Genomic DNA, 16,074 nt, shown 5'->3' on the forward strand with positions numbered 1-16,074 from the left:
TTCATATGGTTTTTTTTGTATCGGCTTAACACTCGAAGTTGTATATAATGTTTATCGTAACTGTTGAAGTTCGTTGATTTTTTACAAATATAACTGTTATAATTTAAGATTTTAAGAAACGATAATAATTTTTTAACTACTAAATCATTTATAAATTATTATGTTATTTTTAAGAATTAATATGAAATGAGTGTTATATTAAAAAATAATATTTCGAAGGTGTGTTTTTTTTTCTAATAAAAATTGCCATGCTTTTGAGACAGAATAATAGAAATAGTAGGAGAGGAAATCATGTTGACTCACAGTGTATCTGCTTCGACCTCACCACTCAAAAACCAAAAGTTTCTAATAATACTGCAGCTTTACCTTGTCCCTGTCTTTCTTCTGGTTTATCATTTCCTTTCTTCTCTTTTTTCTCTCCGTGGTAAGCAAAGAAAGGAGAAATCTTGAGAACCCTTTTTTTTAAATACGGGTAATGTTTGTTGTTTGATGGGTTTTTTGTTTGGTTTCCTAGAAAACTGTAGGAAAAGGAAAGAAAGTTGGGAATCTTGCGACATCCTTAATTGTTCTACTACAGTTTTCTTAAGAGGGACCTAACGTTACACGACATGTGAATTCTTTTTGTCTGTTAATCTCTGTTAATGGGTTGTTTTCGTCCTTTTTTTCTGCCTTTTTTGTGTGTTGATTATGCTTTTGCAACTCTGTTTTCTTGGGATTCTAAATGTGAAAGAATTTGGAGCTTTGGGTTCTCTTAATCTATTCTGCTTCAGCTAAAATTATTATGCTTTTTTCAGTAGTTTTAGTCCTATGGGATTTGGATATCAAAGAATCAATCTTTTTTTCTGGGCAACTCGATCCATCAGCTTTACTCGGTTTCAGTTATTAGTAACTTGTTTATTGAGTTTCCATTTTCTTTCCTTTTTTTAAAAAAAATCTCCTTCACTTTCTCTGCAACCAAACATAGCTTTGATTTTCTCTCCTCTTTTAATGTACACCTTTTTAATTAAATGCTCAATGGGATATCTCCAACTTCCTTTTTTGTAATGTAATGTTAAAATTGAACTAACACACTACTGAAATCAATGGTCTGTGTATCTTTATCACTCTCTTTTGTCCCCCCCCCTAGCACTTGATAAGTAGTTATTGTATTAATGATTTTTATTTTAAACTTCTTTACCAATTATGTGTAGGCATTTACATTGTTCACACTGATGGAGTCTTGGAGCTATTGTTCTGAAGGAAAAGGCCTTGTTTTCGGTGATGAAATGGATTTGGATGCTTTTTCCAGAAGCAGAAAAGCAATGCTATGTTGGGACCTCAAGCCCTCTTCCACTGATACTGAAGTCGTTGAGGACATGGATTTCATGGATTTTTGTATTGCTGATATGAACAGGAAGCCCTTTTATGGTAACACCAGTATGGGGATTTTTGGATCTGAGTTTGGTAATGATTCCACTACTAAAAGTGTAGTTTCCCCTTCTTGTATTGTTTCCTCTAGCTCATATTTTGGTGAAGAGAAATCTGGTTCCAAGAACAGTCAAGAATCTTCACTCATTGATTTGAAGCTGGGGAGATTGACTGATCATAAAGATGCACATGATCGAAAACTCGCAAAGGAAACTTCCATCGTTTCGAAGAAAGCTCGAACGACGAGCTCGCTTTCACAGGCTCCTTGTTGTCAAGTTTATGGTTGCAACAAGGATCTTAGCTCCTCAAAAGATTACCACAAGAGGCATAAAGTTTGTGAGGCTCACTCTAAGACGGCCAAAGTTATTGTTAATGGAATTGAGCAGAGATTTTGTCAACAGTGTAGCAGGTTGCTTGCTTTTTTTAACTATCTTTTTCCCTTCAATTCTGATATGCCTCTATGTGAAATTTAATTTTTATCTTAGCTTGGTTGTAGTTTAAGATCGTATAAAGGATGTCGTTTAACGATTGAAATCGATTTAGAGAAGTTTTTGTAAATGCAAATGAGTAAGTGTTTATCCTTATAATCGTCATGTATTCCAGCCTGCATATAGGTTGTTTCTTGCAGGCTGACTTTTTCTTTTTGGAGGAAGGTCCCCAAGTCTTTGCTTCATTGTCCTTTTCTAGCGATAAATCGACGACAAATATTAGGGTGGATATGCAACATAATTGTTCGTTGTTTCGTACTTTCATAGCCTGTGTTTCGATACGTTTTTTGTGGTACTAATCAAAATTCTTGTTGCTACATCAGGTTTCATTTACTTGCTGAATTTGATGACGGTAAGCGGAGTTGTCGTAAACGTCTAGCAGGGCATAATGAGCGGAGAAGGAAGCTTCATTTCAATACCTTCTCTGGAAAATCACATAAGCTGCTGCATCCATATCAAGGTACGAACCATATCTTATTTTTACATCTCCTGAGTCTCATCCATTTGAAGATATAAACTCAAACCTGTCACGAGGTAGAACCGGTCATGTAATTTAAACCCTCGATTGTATTCTCGATCACATTGGTACAGATAGTAACTTATTTCAAGCTAGTAAAAAAGGCTAGGGCTAAGTCGATACAAACATTTTGTGCGAGCCCTCGAAAACTAATCTCTGCATACAGAAATAATTTGCCTAAGAAATGCCTTGCTTGATCAGGAATTTCGTAAACTAAAAAATACCGCTGTCTTCAGAAACTTGCAATTGAAAGTCTAATGGGTTCATATATGCTTTTTGGTATAAGTTCAGTTCGATTTGCAGGTTAAAAATAGAAATACAGAGTCGTAGCAACCAAATCGTGTTAGCTTGCTTTGCTTCCTTTGATTGCTATAGAATTTACTTTTTGCAAATTTTTAACATATTGGTAACCTATGTGGACTCTCAGGTACCAAGTTTCTGGGGACGTCCATATCGAAACGAGCACCTTTCGTTATCCCAAACACATTTCAAGTAGATTTTCTTCATTCCGAAAGACATGTGTACACTAATCAATGTCAGCAGGTTAAATCTGAAGAGAATCCAATGCATAGTTCACAGTTAGCAATACCAATCGCAAACGAGCAGTTGCTACCGTCATCTTTCTTTCATATGCATGGCAGTGGGAGACGACATGTTTCTGGAACATTTTCATCAGCAACCGAAGCCTTCGATGCTCCTAGTGCAGCATCAACAGTTAAAGAGTTCTCTGGGGTTTCACGCTCAGACTGTGCTCTCTCTCTTCTGTCAGCTCAATCCCAGGATTCATCGAGCCACGCAACAGGAATTCAAATGACTATGCCCGATCAAGCTGGCCATGCTCTTCGTAGCTCCGAGAAATCTGCAGGAAGTACCTTTTATTCGTGTGGAATGAACCCCATGGGAATAAGCCATGCAGGCTCCATTGCGGTCTCTCATGCTGTTCAAACTGCTAATTTCGACGTTGATGTTCAAAACTCGGATCTTTTGAGCACTAGGTATTGCCTTTCCCCTGAAAACGGAACCACTGTTGATTTGCTTCAACTTTCAACACATCTCCAAAGAGTGGAGCAACAACGGAACTCCATGCAAGTAAAGCTGGAAAACGACGACGACCTGTTTTATTTCCTCAACACATAATTAGTACGAGAGGGAGAAAGGTATATACACAAACGTCGGTTCCTACCCTTTCTTCCTGCTTTCAAATTTTCTCCATATATCTACATTGTTCTATCCTTCTTTCAGGTTTACAGGAAGAGTTGCAATGCATTTCACAAATAGGCTGTTAGACATATTCCAACGCCATTGCTGGTGCATCCTGTTCCCTGTCTTTATACAACAACGCTAAATTCCGGACATTGTAACCGTACGTCGGTGCAAGTCCGGTAGTAATATGTTCTTTTACTATATAACTCTAGTTTCTCTACTATTTGAGCTGGCTTAGTGATCCCAACACTTTGGTTGCACTGAAAGGGCAATGTTCAAAGGGACAAACTAAGAGTCAAATTGGAATAAAGGTCTCCCCTGCAAAAAAAAGTTCAGAATTTGAATCATTTTGCACTAGCAAGTTATATATATATATATATATATATTCATTTTGCACTAACTTGATATATATATATATATATATATATATAATGTGTAGAAGTTTAAGTGGTGCATGCATATCTTTGTATGCTGCTCTATTGCAGGTTGATATTAATTTAGTGTTTGAAGCATGTTGTTACTTTAGAACTAAAAATATTAATGTTTATTCGAATACGATACGAATACGACGAGATACGATACGAGCTGAGTGCCATGTTGGCAAGTGGATTGAGAATTCAAAAGCTACAGAGAATGCAATGCAACCATGAAAATCCCAGATGGGAATCTTATTTAAGAATTACAAGTTGGGTTCTTGTTTACTTCCCCACTTGGAAGAACTCTTCCTTTTAAGGGCAACGGTAAATCACTGAACCCAACAATGGATTATGGATGTTTGACTTTAAAAAAAAAAATTGACATAACTGGTGCTTAGTCACTCTCTCGAGGGGGAAATATTAAATAAATAAATGATAAATTATGTATTTAGTCATTCAATTTTCACTTTAGTTCCGTTTTGATCATTAATTTTTTTTTTAAATCACTGCTAGTCGACAATGTTGACATACCTCATCCCTAGTTATGAAATGATATTTTTAAAAATATATTAATTTTTAATATTTTTAAAATTATTTTAGAATTTCAACAATATTTTTCTATTCTTGAAAGAAATATATAAATTTCACATGACAGAACTACGGTGTATCGTTGAAAGTAATATCTGAGAAAAATAATTATAGTTTAATAGTCCAAATTAGTAAAACATTTAAATTGATTTACTTTATCATTCAAGAACTTAATTAATTTATTTTTTTTATTTAAAATTTTAATTTAGTAAAAATACACTGAATTAATTGATTTTTCAAAAATTTGAGGGTATGCTTAAACTTTATTAATGCATATTTGTGAAAATTAATTATTTAATGAAGCTATGTTAACAATTTACTTTGGTTTGCAAATTCTAAAAATTTCATTTTACATATTTAAAAGGATCTAATTATAGTTTTAGTCCCTCTATTATATTAAAATTTAGATTTATTCACTTTAATTTGCCATAATTAGATATTTACTTTTATAGTAATCTTAGTAAGTCCGGGAAAATCATATAGATGTAACACAAACATGCATATGATACGATTGGATACTTAAAACAAAAGATGATAATTAAGAAAGTTTGAGATACACATTAAAGTCACGTTCATTATGGCTTAAATCTTCTTTGTAGCAGTCCAGCTTTGCAACTTGCTGCACTAATATCTCTTCTTCTTCATTCCTCGAAAATTTGATTAAAACCCTAATTAAAAGCATCGATCTGTCAGTCATGGCTGCCCCCAAAAGCAAAACTATTTTAGTGTGTGTATATATTGTTTCCTTACATTGCTGCTGCTTTCAGAAACTGATGCCGCTGCTTGTGGAGAATTTGGGATATACTTAGCCCACTGCATGTTACAGAGCAGAAGTGATCAAAACCTACGTCAAAATAAAATTTATATCGAAGAAAATGATTGAAATTACTGGGAATTTGTTCATACATTTTTAGCAGCCGCACTGAAAGCTTCCCTATGTGGAATCTCAGGATTTGCTGCTTTAATGCGCTGTATCTCCTCCCTTTCAATATAAAAAGTTTGCAAAACATGATTATATACAGATATATATATATATATATATATATATATATATATATATATATATATATATATATATATATACACACATACACGCAGAATACAGCGTTGCTTACTTCATAAACCGATTGTAAGCAGATGGGAGCCTGTGTTTCTTCTCAGGAGCTGCAAAAGATTGATCAAAAGCAAGTACTTTGAATGGATGAGAGAGTGTAAATAAGTTGAGGTTTATGTACGTTTTACAACAAATGGTGCTTTGGGAGACGATGGCTCGCTCGATGACGATGAATACTGAGTGCCCTTCATGAAATCACCGCCGAAACTCTACTTTCCCCTCAACATATTGTGTACAAACAAGTTAATCCCATTGATAATCATATCGAAAACGCGAACTTTAATCTGATTAGTTCATAAAAGTTACGCTTGTAAACGTACCTGGAGAGTGAGGGTGGTTTGGGGATCGAGGCATTCACCTTGAAATGGAGGCCTGGTGCTGAGAAACGAGAGGTTGCTGCAATGGCCGCATTTCACTGTCACTGTGTCCAGCAACCTCTTGCATGGGATCCCAACCTATGTATACATACATATATATACATCAAATGGTTCAAATATAACCAAAATGAATTCATCATCATCAATAGAAACCCTAAGCTATAAGTGAGGGAACTGGATCGTCTTGAATTAAACTAATTAGTACCGCCAGAACAGTGTTGCAGAAGTTGCAGCGGACATAGCAGAGATGCTCAGGTTGTGGAACCGAGTCCATTTCAGCTTTCTCTTCAAGGTTCATACTATGAAAACACAAAAGAGACTTTGATGCTATACATATATATATATATAGCTAGCGAGGTAATTACTTAAGGGTTTGGGTGTTTTTAGAAGAAATTTAAGGTTAGGATTTTTTAACATATAGCTAGCCTTAGTGCTTCTTCTTCCTACTCTTTTAAGAGAAGTTTATAAAGTATTCGGTTTATACTTTGATAATTAGTATCATACTTTCTAAAAAGATAGGAAAATCAAAGAGTTTATACTTGATGGGTTTTGAATTCATGACTTTAAATTTAAATGTTATTTTTTGTGTATAGTACGATTTTAGTCTTCGAATCTAATCGATTTAGTTTCTCTCTCTTTGGTCTTCCATTAAGAGAAATTAAAGAGAGTACTTTGGATATTTGACTTGAATGATCAAAATGGAGGAAATTTCGATCTAAATAGCAAACCCTAACTTAGGCAAGGTAATTTGTGGACCAAGTCATTGGGCCTGGCGATGGAGGATTCAAGTTTCTCCACTTCAAATGTCTTTAGTGGAGCAGGTAGGCATTAATGGTGCATGAACCTGAACCCATGGTTTTCTGGAAAGAGTTTGGATTAGAGACTGATATAGGGTGCCTGTCCATGCATTCCATCATCTGCTGGTGCTATGTTAAAAATGGAAATCCGAAAGAGATTGATGCTGCAATCACATGTCAATGTCACACACACATGCACACGCATTCAGCTCATACGCTCCGGTGTTGAATCTAGAAATTTTTTTAGGGTCGACACACGTATATTAATAACATAAATTTTTTATATAGAGTAACCACAAATAAAATTTTAGAATGGACACCCTAAGTAAAATGAAAAATATTCTGATTTCAGGTAGGCGGGTGGCCAAAACCTACATCCGAAGGGGGGAAGAAGTGGGGTTTCCTTTGTCCTTTTGTGATGGGACGATTCCTCCATTACCATAAATGGGAAAAAGGCTAGGCTTTGACACTTGGTTTCCTCGCCTTTCTTTGTTGGTATATATCGACATTCCCAAGGGCCAAGGCTGTGCTTTTAGCACTCCATGGCCTGCCCAGTACATGCTGGTTTGGTTTACTATATTTGTTCTTTGTTTACTCATGTCTTGTTTCTACCTTCCATGGGTACTGTTTGATCTCTCTCCTTTGAACTCCAATTCTCAATACAAGCATTTGAATCTTTTTTTTTATGAGTAGAAAGTAATCGATAACTTACGATAGAGTTACCCTCTTTCTTATCTATGTCAAGAAAGTTTGAATCCTGATTGAATTCCTCCTCTTCCCCAATTATCTTTGGTGTTAGGAATTTGAGAGCGGAAAAATAACCCAAAACGATATCAACATAAAATAAGACATGCACAAGAGATGAGATTTAAAATAATTCGATTTTGTCTACCTCCACAGGTAAAATGAACAATAATCTATTATAAATGTAGAGAACACAAAAAGTACAAATACATTATATCTATTTATAGAATCAAATATTTGATCATCAATAATTCTTACAAGATAAAAATTCTTGCCTAAAATAAATATTAACGTTATTAAATAAACCTAACTATCAAGTAATTTTTAACCACTAGAATTATAATAAAATTCAACTTAATCACCGATTCTAATTTAGATCAAAATATAACATCTGGTAATGTCGGACACTAGTTTACTTTTTATTTCGATTTCGAACAGTCTATTATATCTTAATGTTCATAATGTTGCTGACAAATTAATCAAATCAAAATGTATTAAGCTTTGAACACATTAATCAAACATGAACTGCAGAAGGAAATCAGAAAACAACCCAATGCACCAAATGTAAAAACAATAAACAAACTCAATGGAACTTTAAACTTTCTTTGAGGTGCCATCGGGTAAAACCTTTGCAGGTTTTGTTCCAGGAGAACCATTGAGTTCATCCCAAGCTTCAATCCAAGTAACCATGGCATCACCGAGCTTAATGAAGGGTCCAGTTCGCCAAGCTTGGACTTCACCTCACCAGCAAGTTCGAGGTAACATTTTTGAACAGTGGTGCAGTCATTCGGGAGCACAATCGATTGAAAAAATGGGATTGCTTTTTCTTGCCAGAATATGCCATTGTACTCCTTTTTTAGGTTCACAAATGGGTTGCTTGCTTTGCTGTGCCAAATGTAGGGTAGCCCAGTTTTCACCCCCAGTCCCAAGTGGTCGCATATGACCTTCGTGCACCACCCCGCTCATATGTCGTCGTACCGGCCGATCGGCATTCCGTCGCCCATGAGTCCAAAGTACATCGCCGGTCCGATGAGTTCGCGGTCGACGGCTAGATTCATACCACACATGGGGAAGAGAGTTCCCTTTGGGACTGTCATGATTGCATCAACGTACCTTAACAAAAGAATTTGACACGACTAACATGAATATGAATATGATTTTGATTTAAAATAATTGAATTTGAAATAAATCAAACTAGAAATTATTTGAGCATGAAAATGTGATCCATTTTATGTTGAATATGGACTCAATCAATCCAATTTGGTCATTGAAAGTCAACCACCCAAACCAAAATAATAATCCTAATAACCAAGAATGAATTGATAGTGTAATGATATAAATCTAAGGTTAAATTACAAATTTGGTAACTGAATTTTATTTTCTCTCCCGTCTCTTCTATTTCACCCAATGTACTTTAAATCTTTTAAATTTCCACTGAACTTACTACATTAGATTTTTTTAGTCGCTCAGTCATTAAATAGTTAACGACGTTAAAATGAGTTGTTATATAGATTCAAAACAGTATCGTTTTGGCGAAAATTTTGTTTATTTTAAACGAAGTCGTTTTTAATACCGTTAACTATTTAATGGCGTATTGATCAAAATAAGAGAGAGAGTAAAGTTCAGTAACAAAAAATCCAACATATTATGTTCAATGAGTATTATTTTGTTTTGTGTTTGGTTCGTTGTGTCTTTCGAAGACGTTCTTTGCACTTAGTTAAGAGTACTATTTTCCTCCATTTAGTTTAGGCAGGTTTTTAATGAAGCACTTAACTTAGGTTTCATTAATAAAAAAATTATTTTTCCGAGCAAAAAGAAAAACAAAAGTTCGATTGGATGAGTTAAATTCGAAATTATTTAAATATGAAGTAGAGATTTAAATATTGGTCGGTTGTTATATAACAGTAAAATATCGTTCAAAATCGTTGTTTTACAATTGTGATACTCACAATGACCGTAATAACGTACACTATTACCTCAATCACGATAAACATAATCTAAACGAGAATGTAACCGCAATCGCAATTTAAATTCATGATATGAATTGATTTAAACCCGAAATTGTTTTACATACCTAGTATTTCTCTCTTGAGGCTTGACAAGCTGGGTTGGGGCATCATAGTCAGGGATGCTGAGCCACAAGCCATGGGAAACAGCCGTCGGAGCACCTTCTCGGAGACTGAATGGATAACCACGTACAAAGTCAGCATCTTCTCTGTACGGATCATAGAGCGTGTTGAAGAAATGTGGAGTCGTCGGCGGTAACAGCTTCTTTATGTGCTGCTCCAAGGCATTGATCGCCTTCCCTGACGGATCTTTGGCAACTTAAAAAACACAAAAAGATAGAATCAAATTACTTCAATGGTTAGAGGAATCTTTGTTGTTTCTAAAGATCACGGGTTTGAGCACAAGAACATACGAAGCAATCATCGTCGATGGTGAAGATGTACTTTTTCTTGGAAACAAGGTAGCCGAAGCATCTACAAGCAGAGTCCTTGAAGGAAATGCAGGAAGCCTTGGGACCTAAGATCCTGTTAATGTCGTTCCTGTTGTGGAGTTCATAGTCGAAGCCATGGGGAACCTTGATTTTGTTGCGGAAGACGGCTATCGGATAGAGCAAAATCGCAACTGATAATTTGAGAAAATAAAAATGAAGATAAAAGAGACACAAAATTTACGTGGAAAACCCCTAAAAATTTAGGGTAAAAACCACGGGCAACAGTAGAAGAATTTCACTATGAGAAAATAGGAATACAACCTCTATCGATCTACCAAGGAGAAAACAATGATAATTCTCTCTAGATAAAAAGAAGAAAACAACTCTCAAGAAACTCTCTAAAATCTCTCTAGTATTGGAAGAAAGCTAGAATGCTTTGGGATGATTTTGAAGCTATATGAGCCAGGGTATTTATAGTTGAAACTTAAGGACTAATCTTATAAATACCCTAAATTACAATGACTAAAATTAATTATCCCATTACCCAATTTCAACAAAAATTAGGTGCCTAATTTTTTACTTTGACAAAGCACCATTTGGTGCCTAAATTATTTGACTTTTAACAATCTCTCACTTGAAGATTTGATTGGAATAATCATATCTTCACACCATTCTTTCTACCTTGTACCTTCATATTGCTTACGTTTCTGACAGGCCACAGGAGGATCGACACCAGGTAAATTTATCAGCATTGATTGCCTTCGTCATGAAATCTGCTATGTTGTCTTTGGTATGGATCTTCTGCATATCTACCGTTCCTTCTTCCACATTTTCACGAATGAAATGGTACTGAACTCGTATGTGCTTTGTCCTTGAATGAAATGCTGGATTCCTTGCTAGATGCAAGGCGCTTTGACTGTCACAAAACAGAGAGACATACTCTTGATTATGCCCAAGCTCCTCCAATAGCATCTTCAACCAAATTGCTTCTTTACTGGCTTGTGTAGCTGCTACATATTCTGCCTCTGTTGTGGACGTAGCCACAACTGACTGTAATTTTGAAACCCAGCTTACAGCTCCACCAGCAATTTTGAACACATATCTTGTAGTAGATTTGCTTTTATCCAAATCCCCTGCATAGTCAGAATCTACATAACCATTGATTAGTAAGTTTGATCCTCCGTAATATAATGCAATATTTGAGGTCCCTTTGATGTATCTGAGGATCCTCTTTACAATATTCCAATGCTCTTTGCCTGGATTCGCCATGTACCGACTAACCACTCCCATTGCTTGTGCAATGTCTAGTCTTGTGCATATCATAGCGAACATTAAACTTCCCACTGCTGATGCATACGGTACTCGAGACATCTCCATCATCTCTTCTTCACTGCTAGGACTCATACTGGAGAATAATTTGAAGTTAATAGGAAGAGGGGTAGAAATTGGCTTACAATCTTGTATGTTGAATCGTGACAAGATCTTCTTCAAGTAATTCTTTTGTGAAAGCCAAATCTTCCTATTACTTATGTCTCGGTGAATTTGCATCCTTAGAATCTTGTTTGCTGATCCCAAGTCCTTCATTTCAAATTCCCTAGCCAGTTGTGCCTTCAATTCTTCAATATGATCTTTGTTGGGTCCTGCAACCAACATGTCATCCACATACAACAACAAAATAACAAAATCGTTATCACCAGACCTCTTGAAATAAGCACAAGGGTCTGCATTAAGTCTGCTGTATCCAAGGCACATAATGAAATAATCAAATCTCTTATACCAACACCTCGGCGCCTGCTTTAGACCGTACAGAGATTTGTTCAACCTACAAACCAAGTTCTTCTTTTCTTTTTCTTCAAAACCTTCAGGCTGGAGCATATAAATTTCTTCTTCAAGTTTCCATGAAGAAAAGCTGTTTTAACATCTAGTTGCTCTAGATGTAAGTCCAATGTAGCACACATTGCCAAAACTACTCGAACTGTTGTTAGTCGAACCACAGGAGAAAATATTTCATTGAAATCAATACCTTCCTTTTGAGCATATCCTTTGACCACCAGTCTTGCACGATACCTCTCAACTTGATCGTCACCATTTCGCTTGATTTTGAAGACCCATTTGTTACCAATTGGCTTCCTTTCTTTTGGTAGTGGCACAAGGTCCCATGTATTATTTTTATAAAGGGCTTCAATTTCTTCTTGCAACGCCATCATCCACAGTGAAGCATTTGAGTTATTTATTGCCTCCTGATATGTTTATGGCTCACCGTCCTCTGTTAAAAGGCATTATGCAATATTACCTTCTATAACATAATCTGAGTGTCAATTGGGACGTCTTCTCACACGATCTGATTGACGAGTTATTGGTGCTTCAGAAATCTCTGGTTCTTGTTCATCATGTGTTGGTTCTGCTTCAGAAGAATCTCCTCGTTCAAACTCCTTTTCCACATTTATCTGAGTAGTCTCTGACTTTCCAGCGCTATCATCGTCTTCTTTTCTTTTTAGTTTATCTTCTACAAAGATAACATCTCTACTAATGATCACTTTGCGGGCAGTGGGATCCCACAAGCAATACCCCTTTACTCCATCAGCATACCCCAAGAATTTGCATTTCCTGGATTTTGGATCCAGCTTTGAAATTTCTTGGGCGTTGTACATCACGTACACAATACTTCCAAATACATGGAGGTTTGAATAATCAACTGGTTTACCAGTCCACATCTCCATTGGTGTCTTCAGCTCTATAGCAGTTGATGGAGCTCAATTCACCAAATAACAGGCGGTATTGACTGCTTCTGCCCAGAATGATTTTTCTAGGCCTGCATCCCTCAACATTGCTCTTGTTCTTTCTAACAAGGTTCTGTTCATCCACTCTGTCACTCCATTTTGTTGAGGAGTGTTCGTCACTGTGAACTGTCTTTTGATGCCTTCTTTCCTGTAAAAGTCATCAAATTCTTCGCTTGTGTATTCTCCTCCATTATCTGTTCTGAAACACTTGATCTTATTTCCAGAATCAAGTTCCACCCGCGCTTTGAAGTTTTTAAAAGTTGAAAACACGTCTGACTTCTTAATAAGGTGCACCCAACATCTCCTGGAGTAGTCATCAATAAATGAGACAAAGTATTTTTCTCCACCTAGGGACGTTACTGGTGCTTGCCATACGTCATAGTGAACCAATTCTAGAACACTTTTGCCTCTAGAATTTGATGTGTTGAATTTCAACCGGTGCTGCTTACTTGTTATGCAATGCTCACACAAAGGAAGTGATACCTTTGTTAAGCCTGGAAGTAGCTTTTGCTCTACAAGGACTTTCATTCCTTGTTCTGACATGTGTCCAAGTTTCTGATGCCATAGCATTGCCGAATCTGAACTACATGAGGCAACAGAGGCTTCTGCTTCTACCAAAGTCTCTCCCTTCAGCATGTACAAGTTTGCAGCTATTTTTTCGCCTTTCAGCACCACAAGCGCTCCACGGAACACCTTCATGATTCATTTTCGTGTTTCAATCTTGCTTGCATTATTATCCAACAATCCGTAGGATAATAAATTTTTCTTCAGGCCTTTCACGTGCCGCACATCTCGAACAACTTTAATTGTTCTGTCATACATCTTCAATTTGATGGTTCCCACGCCAACAATCTCTAAGGCATGATCATTGCAACTATAAACAGATCATCCTGAGACAGGTTTATAATGATGAAACCATTCTCTTCTTGAGGTCATGTGATATGTTGCTCTCGAATCAATGAGCCATATATCTGCAAATCGTTTTCTTCCTTCCACGGTGGTTGACGCTTCACAGCATAGAACATCTCCAGCATCTGAAGTGTTTGCGGTATTGCCTTGTGGATTGGAGTTTTTATTTAGACTCCAACAATCCTTCTTCAAATGACCCTTCTTTCCACAGTTGTAACACTTTAAATTCTTCTTGCTCCTCGACTTCGATCTACCATGTTTGTGACTGCTGCTTTGGCCACGTTCTGTTGATCTCCCTCTCATCGTTGTCATCATTGTCAACGCTTCTGCTTGTTGCAGATTTACTTGTCTGTCTTCCTTGTTCTTGCGCCGATTTTCTTCTTGTAGAACAGCAGCTGCAACATCATCAAAGACTATACTAGTGACATTACTGTTTTTCAAGTTGATGATGAGTTGATCATACGAATCCGGTAGACTTTGAAGTAGAAGTTCAGCATGTTCTTGTTCTCCTATTTTACAGCTTAAGGATGTAAGCTGAGAAAATAAAGTATTCAGTGTATTTAAGTGTTCCGTCACTGAAGTAGATTCTGGCATACGGAGAGTGTATAATTTTCTCTTAAGGAAAATTTTATTGTGTAGCGATGTGGCCTCGTACAATTTGGTGAGATGATCCCATATCTCCTTAGCTGTCTTCTTCTCCTCGATGCTTGACAATACTTCATCTGCTAATGCTAGATGAAAGTTTTCCATAGCATTCCCGTCCATCTCGTTCCATTTGATGACATCTGCGAAATCCACCAGCCTTTCATTGATAGCTGCTACACACCCGTCTTTCCTGAGGATGGCATTCATCTTCAATTTTCACAATGAGAAATTTCTCCCATTGAATTTTTCAATATCAAATTTTGTTGCCATAGCTTCTATTATTGATAGCTCCCACTATTTCACTATCGTGAATAGTTCTCTGGAACCTTCAAAGAATGGGTAATAACTTCTTACTTTCTTATGTTGGAGGATCCACCTTTTGGTGGCAACCACAAAGACAATAAGCAGATATTACACACTCTAACCTAGCTCTGATACCAATTGTTGCGGAAGACGGCTATCGGATAGAGCAAAATCGCAACTGATAATTTGAGAAAATAAAAATGAAGATAAAAGAGACACAAAATTTACGTGGAAAACCCCTAAAAATTTAGGGTAAAAACCACAAGCAACGGTAGAAGAATTTCACTATGAGAAAATAAAAATTACAACCTCTCTCGATCTACCAAGGAGAAAACAATGATAATTCTCTCTAGATAAAAAGGAGAAAACAACTCTCAAGAAACTCTCTAAAATCTCTCTAGTATTGGAAGAAAGCTAGAATGTTTTGGGATGATTTTGAAGCTATATGAGCTAGGGTATTTATAGTTGAAACTTAAGGACTAATCTTATAAATACCCTAAATTACAATGAATAAAATTAATTATCCCATTACCCAATTTCAACAAACATTAGGTGCCTAATTTTTGACTTTGACAAAGCACCATTTGGTGCCTAATTTGGTACCTAAATTATTTGACTTTTAACAGATTTTCCTCGAAGGGTCACCGTCTTGGACGATGAACAAATGGTATTGCTCGAAAAAGAGTCTCCACATTTCGAGGAAGTCGAGGTTTTTGATGGTCGGGATTACTATGTCCAGTTCATCTTTCAACGGAGCTGCCATGGAAGGGAACCGGACACAAGGAACAAAAGGAATTTGGAGTTCAAGTGTTTAATGACTAATAGGCTCCCTGGTCTGTTTTAACTGAATTAACCGACCGAATCAAATTAGTTCGGTTAATTTAGTCTACACCAATTAGTTCGGTTGCGGAACGATTAATATTTTTTTCAATATTTGGTTAACATGTTAATTCGATTCGAAATCGGTTAATTAACTGAAATTATTAAATATTATAAACATATGTTAAGTTCAAACTCATTAAAAATTAATATCTGATTATATTTTTATCGCAATAGACTCATTAAATTATCAATATCTAATTAAATTTTAACTCAAATAAAAAATATACATCTATTATATTTAAATTAATCTAATTATAAAAAATTATAAAAAAATCGGATAATTTGGTTAACCGACCGAAATAATCGAGCTTTGTTCGGTTCAGTTCATGGTTAAAGAAATAAAAAGTTCGATTAATTTAATTAATGATAATTCGGTTTAGTTGGTGGCTAAATTAACCGTTTGAACACTCCTAAGGACTAAAAGAGATGATTTTTTGGTCTCTATATATGAAGGACAAAACGAGGGG

The 16,074-nt window shown here is 36.1% G+C and overlaps 2 protein-coding genes and 1 pseudogene across 3 annotated transcripts; 1 reads left to right on the plus strand and 2 right to left on the minus strand.

The window, feature by feature from the left end:
• The first annotated feature begins 241 nt into the window (after positions 1-241).
• On the plus strand, positions 242-3,959 carry LOC120170898 (squamosa promoter-binding-like protein 6). Of its 2 annotated transcripts, XM_039178741.1 has the most exons (6): positions 245-386; positions 618-627; positions 1,185-1,816; positions 2,219-2,355; positions 2,840-3,569; positions 3,655-3,959. In XM_039178741.1, exons 3-5 carry the CDS (start codon positions 1,212-1,214, stop codon positions 3,547-3,549), a joined length of 1,452 nt encoding a protein of 483 aa, XP_039034672.1. In that variant the 5' UTR covers positions 245-386; positions 618-627; positions 1,185-1,211; the 3' UTR covers positions 3,550-3,569; positions 3,655-3,959. The 2 variants fall into 2 exon arrangements, with proteins under 2 accessions (XP_039034671.1, XP_039034672.1); XM_039178740.1 differs by lacking the exon at positions 618-627 and having other exon boundaries at positions 242-424; positions 1,191-1,816.
• Positions 3,741-6,424, minus strand: LOC120170913 (protein CRABS CLAW-like). Its single transcript, XM_039178755.1, has 7 exons — positions 6,316-6,424; positions 6,054-6,188; positions 5,855-5,942; positions 5,735-5,783; positions 5,526-5,601; positions 5,370-5,432; positions 3,741-3,875 (listed from the first exon to the last, which is right to left on the minus strand). Exons 1-7 carry the CDS (start codon positions 6,406-6,408, stop codon positions 3,741-3,743), a joined length of 639 nt encoding a protein of 212 aa, XP_039034686.1. The 5' UTR covers positions 6,409-6,424.
• A 1,821-nt stretch (positions 6,425-8,245) lies between these two features.
• Positions 8,246-15,488, minus strand: LOC120170915 (annotated as a pseudogene).
• Between the last annotated feature and the right edge of the window lie 586 nt (positions 15,489-16,074).

This window comes from Hibiscus syriacus, unplaced genomic scaffold, assembly GCF_006381635.1.
Source record: "Hibiscus syriacus cultivar Baekdansim isolate YM2019G1 unplaced genomic scaffold, ASM638163v2 tig00111798_pilon, whole genome shotgun sequence".
NCBI classification, from domain to species: Eukaryota; Viridiplantae; Streptophyta; class Magnoliopsida; order Malvales; family Malvaceae; genus Hibiscus; species Hibiscus syriacus.